The 18,231-nt window shown below is 36.2% G+C and overlaps 1 protein-coding gene across 2 annotated transcripts in view; it reads right to left on the bottom strand.

Annotated features, from left to right (window-relative positions):
• The window catches only part of SOX6 (SRY (sex determining region Y)-box 6), a 241,841-nt gene that overhangs the window by 137,253 nt on the left and 86,357 nt on the right, over positions 1–18,231 (bottom strand). For both annotated transcript variants that reach the window (XM_009995398.1, XM_009995399.1), the window contains 2 exons: positions 4,636–4,808; positions 1,103–1,171 (listed from right to left, as the gene is read on the bottom strand). In XM_009995398.1, coding sequence (XP_009993700.1) covers positions 1,103–1,171; positions 4,636–4,808 — 242 coding nt within the window. The remainder of the gene's footprint in view (positions 1–1,102; positions 1,172–4,635; positions 4,809–18,231) is intronic.

Genomic DNA, 18,231 nt, shown 5'->3' with positions numbered 1-18,231 from the left:
TTTTTTATGATTCCTCATTTCCTGAAGCCAGACTTGCAAATAGCACTTGGAGAAGATATTTTCCTTTCACTATTCTTATGTCTCTTCCACCCTCTATGTACAACTAGTATGAAGATGCAGTCTTCCTATAGCAAATAGCAATAATGGTGCTTTAAAATTCAATTGTGTCTCTCACCCCAGGTATCAACACATGTATATATTTTAATTTAACTCCCTAAAGTGTAACTGAAACTGCATTACAGTATTCACAAAAGCATTTACAAGTGTTTCTTGGGAATAAGGGAAGGGAAAACTTCAGTTTGGGCACCTAATAACATTATAATCCAGCTGATTAAGGAAAAAATCTGATAGTCCAAGCTTAAAAGCTTGGACAGCAACCAACTATGGGCAGCACAATCATCTGCCAGAACAAACCAAAATACTTAAATCAAAGAACAGGCCCATGGAAATGCTTCAAAGTGGGAAGCAGTGAAGTTAATGGTCATGTGTCAACACTGCCTCTATTTATACATCACTCCGTACCCGCATGTATTTGAGCAAAATTAAACCAGGGTTTGAGTACAAGTACAGAAAACTGAATAATTTCAGAATCCTCCCAGATCCACGAAGGTACATTTACTCCAATGGTACATGGGATACATATACCTGTGGGTCTTTGCAAATCACCAGGGACTTCATACTCTCTCAATGGCTATTATCCTATTCTATAGATGTTTGCTTTACTTAATGAAATGGAAAACATTCTTCTAAACTTCTAATAAAACAAATTTTGTCTTAGTAGAATAAGGAACTCTGTTAACTATGATTAAGACTCTGCTTTTACTTCTCACAATACAAGTCCAACTGATTGCAGATTTCAGAGTTAAATTACAAGATTTAATAAATAGTTCATAACATTCAGAAGAAAATTCTGCTTATTAAAGAAAAGCTCTTTCCACCAAAAATATGTTTGACAATAATTTCCTAGGACACAAAGACCCACCATAAAGAGCATCTTTACTGAGACTTGTTAGTAAAGCATGTAGCTGCTTTATTTTAGATCCTCCCCTTTTCATAAATGGAATTTAAACATCATCAGAAGAGAGCAATAAAACACACTGACCTGAATTTGCTGCTGCAGTAGATTGATTTTGTGCTGCTGTTGCAGAAGTTGCTGTTGTTGTCTTGCAATCTATTAGAAATAAAATTTCCATTAAATTAAAGCAGTAATATTGAAACTTCAATATTATGAGTGGAAAATATCTTATTCTTTATTATATTTTTACTATGTACAATTTTATTTTTTTTAATTAAGGATATTTTAGAGGTATCTGTATATGTGACGTTAACATTTTAAATGTAAATGCAACATAAAACTCTAGTTAGCCAGAAAGAAATATGTGGTTTAAGCACTTAGGCCTCAACTCTGCAAAGCACAGAAAGATGGGTTTAACTATGTGCATGTGAATAATCTCATCACTATTCAACAAAGCATTTAAGCCTGTGGTGATCTTTGACTATGATGCATTACTGTTAGCTACAATGGGAATGAAACACATGCTTAAAATTAAGTGCTTTGCTGAATGGGGATGGGATTACTCAGGTGCTTATTTAGTATTTATAGATGTTTCACTGCTCAGCACAAGCTCCTAGGGCAAGTTTGTCTAACTTCAGTCACAATCAGTAGCACATTACTTTTGTAAATCTCAGTCTTCCTTGGAACTACTCAAGGAAGCAGTGTCTCACTCTGTGTAAAAGCAGCATCTGAAGCTCTGTACCTCTTCCTCAACACGACCCCGTGAAATATGTAGATATTCTTACCCTCATATGGTAGATTCAGTAACGGATCTGGAGGGTAAAGATTCACTATATCCCTTCTCTAACATAAATGGAGAAGAGAGAAGCAAGTGTTCAGGGCAGAGGCTAACGAGAGAGAATCTACCCCAGACATTCTCTGCTCCCCAATTCCCACAAACCAACCAAAATCAGCATGCAACAGCAGAAGGGAAATGGAATCCTGCCCCCAGATTTAAGAGCTGCTCCCTGCAATATGTAACATGGAGTGCAGCTACTGGGGAGAAGCTGCAGGGAGCAGGGGAAGAACTGGACTTCTGCTTTAGAAGGGTAACTGTGCAGCAGACTGAAACCAGGAGATTTGTGTTTCCTGGAAGCCCTGGCCTCAGCACTTCTGCTACCTTCATTTCTTAATTTCCCCTCCAATAAATATTTATCTAGGGCAGAGGAACCACATAATGGTGACAAAGGTAGCTTGGTCACTCGAAACCACTGTTCTGGTTTTGGCAAAAACCCTCCTAGTTTCCTTGCCCACCATCTTCTGAGCACCCTTACCCTCTGTTATAAACACAGAAAGCTAAGTAAAATGTTTTTATTATTAAAAATACAAAGAAATGTAGCAAGGTTGATTTGGAAATAATCCATCACATAGTTTTAGTGCAAACTGTTCAGATTAACTCATAAGTAATATGCAGTTACATATTAACAGTTTGTCATTGTGCACACCAGAGACCTAGTCTGTAATTTCCTTAATCTCTCACTTTGTCACCTGGAAATAACTGTCATTTTCTTCACTGCTACAGTTAAAATTCCCTTTTGTATGAGACCAAGAGAAAATCCATATGTATTTGAATTCTTGAGCATGGTCTTAAAGAGTCAAATTGTGGCCAAGTGCCACACAGAAAAGGAATCAAGCAACTACCATAACCCAATACACTGCTGCTTGTAACTGGGATCAAATACCCTTTATGAGACAGCTGTTGATATAATTCTGGACAAATCTCCCAGTAAAGAATGAAGAAGCAGGCCTTAGTCTGCTGGTGAAAAAGGTGGTTCAAACAGAGCTAGCAGTCTGTGGGCCCAGACTGTGTAACCTAGGGGTAAACTACTAGGACCTCAGGTCACCTATTGTCAGATCAGTGGTCAGCAGCAGTGTCTACCCTCAGAAACGCACCTCTAAAAGTAAATGTGCTACAGACAATATTCTAAAACCAATATAGTGCCTGAATTACTGTTTTTAAGGAATAACACACCTATTGTGCTATTCCATCTGAGCAGTGTGGTGCTTGCCACTAAAGATGAGCTCTCTTGGGCTTATCTTCACACTGTCCCTGTGGCTAGAATCTCAGTGAAGGTAAATAGAAGGATTATAATGATATTCAGCTTCAGAAAGAAAGAATTTTTAATTTCATATTGAAATCAGAGACCACGTGGAGTATCATTCTTTCTGACTGCTGCTTCTTTTTTCTCAGATTTGCCCAGAATTGTTTGGAGCTGCTGCTGATGTGGCTACTTAACATGGTGAGTTATAGCCCAGGCAGAGATGATAGCCTTCTTTACATGTTTAAAAGCACAGATCTGCAGGAGTTCAGACTGCTTGTGAACAGCTTTTTGTACCTGCACATACAATATAGTACCATTTGAATGGGTATTTAATGATGAAAACCAAAAATATACCATGAAGCATCTAGTGTCAATAGTTCCTCTTAGATTGAACAGTACTGTGAAAGAAAATGTATCTGATACTCTGCAATGCAATTACCATAGCTTAGTCTTGATGTATAGGCTTGACACAGTAAAGTAGGGTACACAAGCACCATGTGGCTCAAATTCTGAATTTTATTTGCCTATTGGTTGAGCTACATGCTCGCTTCATTGAGCATGACAACCTAGTTTTAAGTGTCATTTAATTTTCATTTTGAAATATAATTACAAAGTGTTCACTGTAAGATATCACTCGTCTGCAAATGTGTCAAGATTAATTTGTGCTAGCTTATTCACAAGTGTCAATAGTTAATTACTGTGTCATCTCTGGATGGCTAAATGACATTCCAACTTCTGATTTTTTACACTGTTCCTTTATGTTATTTTCCATTAGGGGATGAGTCCATATTCCTACGTGTGGGCAAATACTCAAGCACATAAAATATCAGACGTCACAACTCATTAAAATCAACAGAGCATATATTGCTGTATATATCCTATAATATACATTTAACTGAAAAGATAATTCTAGTAATAATGTCAGATTCTTAAAAACCAGACATTAATTTGGATCTGTCTGATCTAATGCCTAGAGAACTAGTGTATGGGATCACTTTTGTTACACTCTTGTACAGTGAGAAAAGGACAGCTCTTTGGTCAGCTGCATCTTTAAAAAAAAACAACCAACCAAATAAACAAACAAAACAAAACAAAAAAAAAAAACAAACAGGAAAAAACATACAAAACCAAAGATATAAAATCTTACTTGTAGAAAACATTTGAAGGTTGGAGTATGCTTAAGGTTTTTTGTTCAATTATTTTCTTGTCAAAAAGAGAAAGAGTTAAATAACGGTTATGGTCTGTCTTATTTGAAATTCCCAAAACTGAATGTCAGTGCAAGAAACAAGAACTGTGAATTCTATCAAATGCCATTTACCTTAGGAAAGAAATTATTTGAATGTCCACACCCACTTCTTTTCTCAGCATCCTAGTATATTTCCTTTTTTTAGGGGGGAGGAAGAAGAACAAAAAAATGCCATTTCTGAAGGCATTTCAGCTCTTTTAACAAAAACATGAAAGAAAACACCAAGCAGGACAGTGTTTATGGCAAGCATTCTGCATCAAACGTTTTCACAGGTTTCTTTCTTGGAGCCTCACCTGTTCTTGCTGTTGGCGAGCAAGGTCCATTTGCTGCCGTTGTTTCTCAATTTGTGAGGCTGCCAGCTTTTTCTGTTCATCATGGGCAGCCAGGAGCTGCTCCCGTAAACTGATCAGCTGGGTGATCATAGTAGAGAGCTGTCGCTCTTTTTCTGCCAGGCTTTCTGGTGTACCTAAATGTGAAGGAAAGAGGTACTGTAAATATGAAACAGGCAATAGAAATATTCACATCCAAAAAAAAAAGAAAAAAATGGCTTAATCACCAACAATGCTTATTTCAATTGGCAGCTTGAATCTATATTTTACTAATCAGTTCCAAAAAAATCTAGCACGTAGCTTTGCTGTGCCCTAAGCAGTGGACACTATAACAAAAATTGCAGCAGAAAAGATACAGAGTATTAATCGTTTTTTTCTGACAGGAGTAATTAACGAAGCACTGCATACAGATAGCTGTATGTTTTCTATCTAAATCTGCCCAGCATGCTAAATACATTCACAGTTTATTAGATATAATTTTCCTTCCCTTTATATATTTTGGTGGGGTTTTTTCCCCAAGTATGTAAAAATCTTAAAATAATTTAAATGCTGTTCAATGGAAGAAGTAATTTAATAATTTATTGATCATTTCTCTAAAATACCCATATATCTGTTAGGTCATTTGAGTAAATGTAAGTTTCGGTTATGGAATGCATATTAAAAAAGAGCTCTGCTTTTCCCTAAGAGGAAGTTAGCCCTAAGGCTAACCTGAGAAAATGGCTTAAAAATTTTCATTTAACTTTCAAAGTTTACTCTACAGAGAGCACCTAATTAATATGAAACTACGGTACATTTATTCTTTGCACTAATGATGCTTAATGGTCTGTTTATGGGTAAATTGCATGGGTCTCCTAAGTACATGGTCCTTTTGCAAATCAATCCAAAAGTATCTCTTACGTATGAAGATATTGCTCTGTCACAAACAGCAATGTCAGCTCCTATACTTGAGCCATACACTGCATTTCTTTGTGTGAGCATGGCAGACCCACAGCTGTATAAAAGGTAACGTAATTACTGTAAGGGAGCAGCTCAGGAACATTGGAAGAGCATCTGAAGATGTTTACAGCTGAAAGTGGGATAAAGGAAGCAATCTTTTGTTGTATAGGAGAACTGACAGTTAGAAAAGTGAACTAAATCAAGAACTAGTCTGGTCTGTAACACAAAAATCAGCACAAAAAAAGAGAGCATTTGCATCCTTCCTTTCCTCCGCTCACAATAGAGGACTGTGAAAAACAAGGTGTGTGAGGAACAGGATCTGGGAGGGAATGGAAGAACTGTCACCAAAATTATGACTCCACCTTCTTCCCAGGAGTAAGATGGATACCTTCTAGGGAAGAGAAGAAAGAGGTTGACAGGTTTCTTAAGGAGAAGGAAGACAAAGCAGACTCCTGCCAAGCATGCCAGAAGCCTAAGATGCTCTACTACTTACATCGTGGTGTGATGGGGCCAATAATATTCTTAAACAGAACTGTATTTTCAAAAGAGCATACAAGAAAACCTCTGTCTATTATAATTTCTTTCTGTGGAAAAAGAAACTGCATAGCTTAACTCATTCACTCTAAACAAACCAATAAAGGCTCACAGAAACAAAGGGTATCTGTTTCTCTCTACACTTCTTAATTGCACTTAATGACATAAAGTACTGAAAATATTCAATTTCTTAGCCACTATTAACTATCTTAATTTTAAAAGAGTCTGCCACAAACTGATGTTTCAGTACACTGTAATGCCAAATCTTAATTTAATATACATGTGACACAGCCCTCCAGATGAAGAAAAAATTAATAATCTCTGTTGTAGGAGACGTTTTAGAAAGCATCAGCAATTTTCTTAGTCACAAGTAGTACAATGGATGCATGACGCTAAAGCTGAAGGACACTCCAGTATTCAGACCAACTCTTTGCAAAATCTTAGTATGATATGCATGACTGAAGTGATTAAAGAATTCAGTGCAAAAAGCTGATACATTTTTTTAAAAAATAAATAAATAATAAAATTTTAAAACAAGCTTAGGAAGTTATGTGGCCAGGAAAATGCCTACACTGAAGGTAGTGGCTTGCCAGGATCCATTAGCTTGTACTGAGCTCTGCAACTTCAGTGTAGACTCTACTTTAACCCTCTTAAAAGTTATTATTCAGTGTCGAAGATTTGCACCATGGATCAAAGGTTACTAAGGTGCTTTTGTTATTTTATACTGAAAATAATTTTCATGGATAAGACTATTCTGCCAAAGAAAACCTCTCTTGCCCATCGTGACTAGAAGAGATCAATCACTCCATCTATTTTAGAAAGCTAATGGGAAGCAACCTGCACTGCCACCTGGGAAACCACAGACTGAGACTTTCACATCTATCAAGCATCTTTGGCATTGCAATGCAGGGCCCTGATCTTCCAGTCACAAAATATTTTACACACCCAAAGCAGACAGTCATCTCATGTTCCATTTCCATATTATTCTGCTTACTCTGTATTTGCTTCATAATATGAGCAGAAAGCTACCACAAAGACTGCCTGCTAAGGCTACAAAATGTGATTGTTTTTATGATTAGCTAGAGCCATTTGATACAGTTACAGCAAATGTATAAGGTCATTTCTTCTTCTTTCTTTCTGAATTTTATGCCATAGCATGCAGAAGTAACTGTTCTTATGTAGGAATACATAGTAATTGTTTTTCTTTCCTTTTTCCCCCCAGATAAAAACATCCAAAATGTATGAGCCCATTTAAAGTACTCCACTCTTTAATTTGTACATACATTTGTGCTACATAATTCAACAACAGAATAGAACTGATGACCACAAAATGTTCACAGTGCTCCTGGAAAATAACGAGACCTCCATGAAGCTGCAGGACACCTAACCAAACACTGCTCAAGACAAGAAAATGCATAAGATGCAGAATGTGGTATGAACAGTGTGAGGGGGAGGTATAATTTAATTTTAGAGTGGAAAATCCCAACCATTCTTTTACAGTTTAAATACCAATAAAAAACAACTTTCTTAGAATGCAGACCAGATTGAGCTGATCTGGCTCAGCCAAGAGAGGTCATCAGTAGCTGTGTGCCATCATCATCTGTTTTGCATCCACTTACTGCAGCAAGCACTGAGATTCCTAAACTCATTACCAGTAAATAAACTTCTGCTGCTGCCTAAAAATATCTATAAATAAAATAAAAATATAGCTCTCTGTAAAATGTATTTGCCATAAAAACAGATAAAACAAAAAGCTTAGTGAAAAATATACAGTAAATATGCCAGCTTCCATAAAATATTATATATCACAGCTTGCTCTCTGTCCAACCCTATTCTTTTACTCCAAAGACAGCTGTAGATTTTTTTTTTCCACGGGGTCTTCCTTATCCCCAAAACACATCTGTCTTGAGTTTCTCTCAGATTTGTCAGGTGGATCAGTGCTCCCCAGGGCCTGCTCCATCTGAAGTATTTTAATTTGACTAAACACCTGATTTATTTTATCTCTCCGATGAGAAAGGCAGTTTGTCTTAATAGAGCCTGTCAGCCTACAGTCCCATTCACAGCAATTTACAGGCAGCCAGGGATGCTGAAAAAGAAGAGTGCTGTGATTCTGTATTTTATCCTTCTCCAGAAAGCACCTAAAAGCAGCTATTCACTGCTACTGCATGTGGCATTTTAGAACTGAATTAGCTTTTTATTCAAGTAACTACACTTGTTGTGAATAGCTTATCTGTAAAATTGCTACATTCACTACTGATTTTATTAACCTTTGGCTCTATCACAAAATGGTCTTCAGTTAGGAAAGACCTTTAAAATTGACACATTTTTCTTAGAGGCCTTTATTTCAGTGACTTCAGATATACTGAATTTGATCCACTGACTCCCTTTACCAGCAGTGTTTAAAATTTTGAGTGTTGCTGGGAAGTAGATAGTTTTTAAGGACTTCTTTTATAAATGAAAAGACAACAGTTAGTCATCAAAATTTCAGAAAAATAGTTATTTGTCCTTTGGTTATATAGTCTTGCCTTGTGACTATAATCATAAGCTGAAAAATAATTTGGTTGTAGTAATATTTCAGTTTTTCTGTCTGTGCTTTTTGTTTTACCGTTTATTTTTGTATGGATATGAGCACAAACTGAGATAAAATGGTCAGTTTGAACAGAACTAAGGCATCAAAGAGAACATTTGAGAAATTCTGGTCATAGGTCAATCTAACCAGGAGAGAGAAAATAAAAAGTAGCTATAAATCTGCTAAAAAAGAGAGAAGGGTTCAACTTGTATTCTAAAATTACATTCAGAAAGAATTCTGCTTGTGGCAAAAATCTATCTTTTAAAACTGATCAAAATATTACATGATTTCTGTTACACAAATTTGGAACAATCCTTGTGGCAAGTTGCCATGAGATAGAGGCATAGTAATAACTGCTGGCAAGGGAAAAAATAAGTTGAAATAACAAAAAAAATAGAATTCTAGACTTACATAGTATAATTTAAACTAATTTCTTTGACACACATAAAAAAAACAAACCACAAGATAAAATCAATTGAATAGAAGAAAAAATACTGGAATCATAACTAAGACAAAAATTTATAGGTGTGATGCAAAGCTTGCTGAAATAGGATTCTTAGTTCGTGACACCAAATTACTGTGGGTTCTTGAATGTGCTTGCCTTGGTTTCCCAACTCGCACAGAAAATAAAACACTACCAATCAGAGTGTTTTATGCCTGGCTAGTTAATGCTTCTGAAGTGCTTTGAGATCTTTGCATGGAGTCTCTACACAGCTGCAAAGTATTATTGGTTCTCTTGAATTCTGTGATTAGTGGTAAGGCATGACAAATATCATCCTTGTTTATGCACTGCATCTAAACTAACTGTTGCCCCAAATACTTACAGGAAATAAAAATTATTAAATCACAAATTATTACTCCTGTTATGTTTTTAGAATAAACACATAGTGTAACTTTTATGAAATCAAGAGACAGTAATATAAGAAAGCAGTGTGGACTTTGCCAGAAACAAAGGGCTTTAAATCACATAACTGCAGTTCCAAAGTATCATCAAAGTATCATCAGCATGGCAGGGGGGGAGGGGGGGGGCGGAAAGCCTTCATGAATCAATTGCTCAGTTAGTTTTTTTGTTTTGGTTTTGTTTTTAAACAGACATTGTTTGAAAAGAAAGCAAAAACACAATGCTAGACATAAAAGAAAGTGTATTTGATCTTAGCTGCCCAGAGATAACCTGGTTAAACCATTCTGTCTAACACAGCAGTCTGCAGCACACATCAGATAGGCTGTGATGTCTCTTCTTCACAGGCTCTGTCCAGCGTTTAGCATTTACCCTTTTTTGATTGGGTCACCTTTTAAATGCCACAAAACAGGGCAGCAAAAGTCAACAAAAATAAACAGGGAAAACAGAAGAAAGTAACAATCTAATGGAAGGGCTTTGGAGATAAAAGTCACTTTGTGAGGGCTCCCTGACTAAGGAGCCCCCTTGCCATTGCAACAGCATCTAATTTGAGTTCTAACTCTAACAGCAGTTTAAAAAGCTTTCCACTCTAAAGGGCCCCAAGTGCATCATAAAGATAAAGCATTTCAGTAGAAAACAGCCACAAAGACCTCTATTATCTTATCAGTCTTTGGTTACAACAGCGGAACCAATATGACTAAATTCTGAATGACTTTTTTTCTCCCTTTCTTTTTATAACACTAGAATACTGGAATTTCTTTATTTCCCGATCAGTTAGCAATTGTTGATGTTCCCATATGCTACTGTCCAGACCTTACTCAATAAAAAGTTTTATAAATGCTTCCATTGTGCTTTGTAACATCCCAGTGCAGAAGGCAGCACAGCAAACATGTCCAGCATACAAACCACACTGGGTAGCTTCTCTTGTGAAGGTGTGAGATTCCCCTGCTCCGTTATGTCTCAAAATTATTCAGTGTTTTAAGCTTTAAGCAAGGAAAAAATATTACCCTGTGCCCATAAACAGTAGTGGGAGTTAATGTTAGTAACAAATGAAAATATTCTGTAGAGTAAAATCTGCCATGTTTAGAAAAACAAAAGATGGCTTAAGTTAGCTATGCTTATGTGAAAGATGGAAATCCTTGATTGACAATCTGCAGGATTCGTCCTAGTTTCACATATACTAAACCTCAGATGTTTCAGACATTTCTTAAGTGGGACTGATTTGAAACTAACATGATTCACAGAACAGGGGAGTTTTGTTAGAATCCTAAACTTATCACAGGCCAGACTGTCCTAGACTAGCCCTAAAACTGCAGGTAGCCGAGTGAAATGATACTACCTCAGTGAGTTCATGATGGCCCTTCATTTTCCCATGTCAGTTTGCTCACAGACAGGTGAGGTAGAGGGCAGGGCCTCAAGCCTGCAGGGCTAACTGCACCCCTGTCACCACAGCCACCTCTCTGACCCTGTAATAAATGTTTCTGACCCTGCCGGCATGTCTCACAGCAACCACTGTGTTCCTCCACCTCCACACCACTTAGTTTGGACCATACCAAAGCTTACATCCAGTCTGTACTTACATCTTGTGTAAGTGGGGGAAACCGTACCTGTGTAGAAGATTGATCCCTGTCCAGATCTCTCCCTGACACAGGTCTGGGACAGAGACAGGGTCCCTGGGTATAAGTGACCTCATAGGTCCCTCACTTTATCATGACACCACTGAGTGTTCAGGTTTGTCTGTACCCTATTCAATCATTTAAAGTGTCAGACCCAGTTGTTTTTTCCCTTCTCAAAATAATGTGAATAATCTTTTCTTCAGACTTCACAAAGCACGTAACAGTTCATTCTGCATTAAGAACAAATAAGTCACAGCAATGTTTATAGTAATGCAGCTGAACATTTCCCCTAAAGATCTGCCATCCTATGATGGCAACTGAGGCAGGCTTATCAGCTTTAGCTTTTGCTAGAAAATATTTATATGTTAGCTTTTCTCCTGCAAATAAACATATCTTTTGAGACAATGTTTCTGTTGTGGCTTTTAACTCTTTTTGATTTCATGTGTATGCTGCTCTTTTTGTTCTCACATTGTTTCTTAGGAATCCTCAAGTGTTTCTTGAGGAATATCTTATATTCAGAGGCTTTCTTCCTTGTCTGTTTTTCACAACAGTTCTAAACAAAACAAAGCAATATGTTCAAAAGAAATTGGATTGGAAGTGATTGGATCAACAAAAACTGTTCACAAGTTACTACCAAACAGCTCCGATACTACCAAAATAATCTGCTAGGGAAAGGATGAGTTTGAGTAGTGCCTGGTCACCTCATGGAGCAGCCCAGTGACACATTGCCCCATGTTTAAAGATGTGATGAATCCACAGTTGAGTCCTAAAATGTAATCCATGTCAGGAATGTAGGAAGGAATGTGATGATAGCCAGAGCTCCAGCCTCCCCCTCCTCCAAACAACACCCAGCAAAAAGCAGAATTCCAACAAACCTTGTGGACTCCTTACTTTCTTCAATACACACAAAAAGAATGTCTCTGTCTGACATAAGCCTTGGAGGACTTTAACTGTGTTTAAAGGTTCTGTTACTATCTCCTATATACAATTCTACTTCAATATTGTTTCCTATTAAAAAACAAAACAAACAAAAAAAAACCCCAACCAAAACCCAACTTTAGTCATTTTCTTAGAATTATCTCAAATTCCAGAAGAACTTGTCATCTTACATTCTAAAATTATACTAGAATTACATACTAAGTGTTAATTCAAGTACATACTAAGTGTTAATTCATGTGCACGGGGAAGAAAAAAAAAATGACAATTTTAAAAATTAATTATTTCTAGGGTTTTTCAGCAGCAAGTGGAGATTTGGTTATGAATGCTTTAGTGCTTCCAGTGGGTTTATAAAAGCTTCATATATACTCCATATGAGATGTTAAGCCTCTGTGACAAAAATACAGGATATAAACAGAGAAATATGTATTGTACATTGCAACTGAAAACTCACAACCAACCTGTTCTTCCTGAATAAAAATATAAAGATATAGCAGAAGCCACAGGCTGCGAGTAATCTGTACAGTGATAGAAACACTAAAATATGATGTAAAGAGAAAAGAAAAATGAATAGTTTTATGCTAACTATAAGGCAATAGCCCAGGGCGTAGCATACCAAAATAAAATTATCATGAAAGAGCCATACAGAGAGAAAAATATGTATTATTAATATTATTATTGACTCTAATGCTCAATTCCAAGGATTTTAAAGTAAAAAAAAAATTACAAACAAAGAGGAAAGATGGCCCATCCATTTAGGGCACTCATTAAGGACTTGAGAGAGCTGAAAAAAATCAGAAAAAATCAAGTTCCCAATAAAAAAATGATGTTCACAGAATTACCAAGAATCACAGAATTACCAAGGCTAGGAAAGGCCTTTAAGATCATCAAGTCCAGCCTATGACTAACACCACTACATCAGCTAGACTATGGCACTAAGTGCCACATCCAGCCTTTCCTTGAACACATCCAGGGACGGTGCCTCCACCACTTCCCTGGGACATCCATTCCAACGTCCAATCACCCCTTTCATGAGGAAGTGCTTCCTAATATCCAACCTAACCCTCCCCTAGAGCAGCTTCAGGCCATGCCCTCTTGTCTTGTTTGTTATTGCCTGAAAAAAGAGCTTGAAAAAATGCTCGTAGCTTCTTCAGTACACTGAAATTAACAACCCAGCAGGCCTGATTCTCACTTCACATTATTTATACATACATGTAGAAACAGAAACTTCAATAGAAATATTATTTATTTCCAATGGTGTGAGAACTGATTGCTGTGTTCCCATAAATAGTAAGTGAAGCCAGTTTTTCACCTTCCCTATTATTTTCTCTCTGTACCTGACTCCAAACTCATGGATTCTCTCATCAGCTTCAGCTGGATTTTGTAATAGTCAGAGGAGCAATAGCAGGCACATCAAATAGATGTCAAAGAAACCTCATCACTGAACATTATGAAACAACATTGGTTTTAATTATGTTCTACCTCTCAGTTTCTGCAAATCTCCCTGTAATAGGTACGTATAAATATTAGTAAAAAGTGCTTATATATATTCTATAGCACTATGCTGGCTTTAAGTCTGAGACTGCTTTGTCCTGGCAGCATCATTTGACACCCAAAACTGCACATAAAATTAGAATTTTTAAATGCAATTTCTTATTGAAGTCATCATTTTCTGCATGAACAACTTCTAACTTAATCTGAAACTGTAGATGTGAAACTGAGAATGAGGTGCTTAAACAGAAAAATAATGGTCCCCCTTTCACAGCAGCTTCAGAGGAATTCCAACACAATAGCATTTTGCCCTAAACATTATTTTACTTTCTGGATGATTCTTTCCTTTTGTGCTTTTTTTTTCCTCCTCTTCTGACTCATAAAATTTGCTGTATGGAATTTTGCTGCAGTAGTACTGTCACTATATCTTAATTTAGTTAAGTAATGTTTTAGATGTTTTAAATCAATGGAAAACCCCCACCCTTCATTTCCAGAGAAGAAAAAATGTATTTTATTTCTAGATGAATATTCTCATCCATGCCTTGACATGGAGAAATGGGTGATTTGACATAGAAATGCCAATCCATGTCTAATATTCATATAAAACATTGCAGTAAAAGGTAGGTAGGCTACTTTTCTGTAACTTCCTCTTTTAGATGTGAAATGATACTATGTTTTGTTTATGTTCAATCATAGGTAGTGTCTTCTTTGGAATTACAATAGTGAGAGTCACAGCTCATGTCAGTCCAGAATAAGTAGGATCTTAACAACCAACACAAAAAAAATTAGGAGTCTACTGAAGAAAATGTAAATGGAGAACTCAGGATCGATTTTGAAATGGACTGTTCTTTCATAACAGCATACAGCTGGATAAAAATCCTTTTGTTTCCTCATTCAATTTTAACTTTAACAAGTGATTTCTGGGTACCAAGATACTCTTCAAAATTAATCTTATTTCATTAATATGTAAACATGATACAATTTTTCATTATTTCAACTAGTATTTCATCCTGTTGTGGTGCAAGTGCAAAACCCCACTTGTTTGGAAGGAAGTCTCCAATTAAAACTTTTATCTGTGATCAGAAGGATGAATTGAATACCTGTTCTACCTCATATTATTCTGGAAAAAGAATTGTATATGTACATGCAAAAACATTACTGGAAGAAAGCTGGGTTTAGAGGAAGTTAGTTAAATACCTCTTTTGGTGAATATAGCTCATATGAAGTAAACTACATCTATTTCCCTATATAATGGGACTCATAGTTACTTGTGAATTCTTCAGCTGTTATTTGTCTTTCATAAAAGGAGTTAATGATGTCAAAGAAGCTTTTGCTTGTTGTTGTGTTTTTTTTTTTTGTCTTCTCACATTGTCTAAAATATGGACTAATAATGAAAGATGAAAAAGAATGATAAGTTTTAAGTTTTCCATTTAAATAACAAGCTACAGAACAGGAGGTTTTTAATTTTTTTTTCCCCCTGCTTTTTTTCACTGTATTTGCAGAAATAACATCATTCTTCTCTTTAAATAGTGAGGAATATTTTACACTGTAGTGTCTATAAACACATACATGGGCTGATGGTAAGAAAAGGTGACATCTGAAGTCTGTACAGCTTTTATGTGTATTCCTGCAGTTGGACATGTGCAAATCAGGTGGAAAAAAACCAACGTATCATCACTGTATCTTCCTGTGGGGCTAATGGTTTTAAGCTGAAAGAAGAGAGATTTAGGTTAGAGATCAGGCGTAAAATCTTCAGTGTAAGGGTGGTGAGACACTGGAACAGGCTGCCCAGAGATGATGTGGGGGCTCCATCCCTGGAGGTGTTCAAGGACAGGCTGGATGGGGCTCTGAGCAGCCTGTTCTAGTGAAAGGTGTCCCTGCCCATGCAGGGGAGTTGGAACTCAATGATCTTTAAGGTCCCTTCCAACTAAAAAAATTCTGTGATTCTGTGATGCAGTGCCTTATATTGAACCTGAGCATCTGTGTACTAGGAAGGTCTATGAGAACAAGGACAGGAATTAGTACTTTTCTCTATGGCTGCATGAAGGGAAGAGATAATTTCCATAGGTGCCACTGCAGTGTCTTACAAAAAGGCTAATCAATTTACATATTAGGATCCATTAACTGGAGTTCGTTTGCCTTAAAGCTAACACTGAGGATCCCACTCCAAAACACTCTAGGAATCTTGCCTCTTTTCTTGTACTAGAAATTGTAACACAAATGATCTTTCGAGGTCCCTTCCAACCCCTAAGATTCTGTGAATTGCATTTTTTCTACTGCATCCAGAATGCACAATATACACAGGAGAGGATATGGGCCCCTTTGAAATGTACTCTGACTTATGATGTCTCACAGTTACTTTTTATATCTTGTTAAATAAGTTACTTCCATAAGTTTTTAGTTAGTACTTATTAGTTACACCACACAGAAATGTCTAAATATAAAGATGAGGAGTATTAGTACTGCAAGATTTATATACTTTAAATATAAATTTTAATTTTGATCTTAATTACATGTTCATCTTTCATGTCTTACAAATACAAACAAGTATATCAATGAAAAAGTTATATTTGCCTCTGAAGATTTTTATTGCCTCTGGTGATAAGTAATGAAGAAGTAAAGTTTTTTGCAAAACAAGGACATTAGCATACCCTGTCTATCATGGAGGCTGTAAAGAAGAAACTTCCTACTGCATCTGAGAAGAGACAATTTAGTCAAAAGCCTTTGATATGTATGGAAAAGCAACAACATTTTATGCATTTAGAATGTGCCCACAGAAGTCAGTTGAAGGGTTTACAGTTATTTCAGTGGGCTTTGAACGGGTCCATTGATATCTTTATTAATAATGGCATAAGGTGGTCAAAATTGGGAGCTCCAGGCTTGTAAATCTGAATACTATTTTAAATTTCTTTCATAATCAAACAGACATAAATTGAAAGTTCTACTTATCTGCTACACACAACCTAGTAATCCATACAACCAATTTGGCAGAGCATGTTAATGCTTCAAATACGGATTATTTTATGTCTTTTGAAATGACTACGACCTCTCTGTATGGGTATGAGGAAAAAACCCAAACAACTAAACTATGCTTGTTGTTCCCTCAAGGTTTACTTTATAAATAATTAATTAAGGACACATTCCAGAACAAATTAGAATTCTATGACCACCTTGTTGTGCTCCTATGAAATATGCTACAAAATTATCAGTTAAGATTTCTAACTGCAGAGAAACCTCCTAAATCACACTAACCAGAGCACGAAGGACGTGGCCTACATTTGCTGAAGTTCCACACAAGAGTGTTCTTCTATAATTATACTCCAACCACAAGCATAAATATGTTTAGCCAGATGTTTCTTAGAAGGGACTATAAGTACAGTTGGAAATTTTCTTAATTCAGTTTCTTTGTATACCTAGTTGATCACAAACCAAAAATTTAACACAGCCCTTTGCTACAGAATATATGCTAATGAAATTCTTCACAGTCCCAAACCAGAAAGTGGTATCATGTTATTTTGTTGTGCTTATATAGGTATTCTGCCACTGAAAAAGGATCTCTCAGAATGAAAACAAACTCTGTCTATTCAAAAGACAATATAATTTAATACTGAAAGTCTTCGGCACAACATTTCTGATGATTCAGAATAATCTTGAAGTACTGGGAACATGCAAGAAACTCACCAAGGGGTTTTGAATTCCATTATAACAGCATTCTAATTCAATATTCTCTACACAGACCTGGGATAAATTTAAGAAACCAGGATGCCATAATTGTTCCTCTCTCCGTAAGACAATAAAACACTGTCCAAGATGCATTTTCATTACTTAATTTCTACAGCAACCACAATGTCATGATTATTTTTCCTTCATAAAAAAACCACTACAACTAAAAACACAAATGAAGTAGAAGCAGAAGCAAACAAAACAGATTTCTACTGAGACTTCTCTCAATTGGTTTTGAAAGTTGATCATCTTTCTTTTAATTGTCCTGTTAAAGAATTGAGTATGTCTAGAACAACATACCTATTGCAACTCTGTGCAATGTTTCTGACATTTCTCAGAAATTATATCAGTGTAACTGTGATAATAACTGTGACTGCAAAATAATGTTTCACTTAAGCAACATATTGTATGCTTATTTCTTCTTTATTAATTTTACATATTCATTAAAATTTCAAACTGTTGGTGTCTCTAAAGATCTTGGGTACTTTTCCAAGGAGTCTCTTAGATTTAACTGCCTCTGGGGGAGGTTTTTTGCGGGATTTATGACTCTTGCAGATAGATCTATGGCCATGTTTTTAAAAATACATTAAGCATCTGACACCTATTGACTCAGATGACATCTTACACTAGCTTAAAAAATGAGATAGATGTGTCTGATTCACATAAAATCATCTTAAAAGTTTTAATTTGAGGTGGTCAGTGGATACTACGACCATGGAATATCTTCCTCAAAGGTTCTATTCGCTCCAAGTTTTATATAGGTTCAAGGGGAGACAGAACAAGTATTTGGTAAAGGGAGGAGAGATCTAATCGACCGATACAAAATAAACCAATCAAATAAGGTCAGGATGTCCCTG

This window comes from Chaetura pelagica, unplaced genomic scaffold (genome assembly GCF_000747805.2).
Source record: "Chaetura pelagica isolate M959 unplaced genomic scaffold, ChaPel_1.0 scaffold94, whole genome shotgun sequence".
Classification (NCBI taxonomy): Eukaryota; Metazoa; Chordata; class Aves; order Apodiformes; family Apodidae; genus Chaetura; species Chaetura pelagica.
The sequence above is the reverse complement of the archived record's forward strand: the minus strand, read 5'-3'. Positions and strand labels throughout refer to the sequence as shown.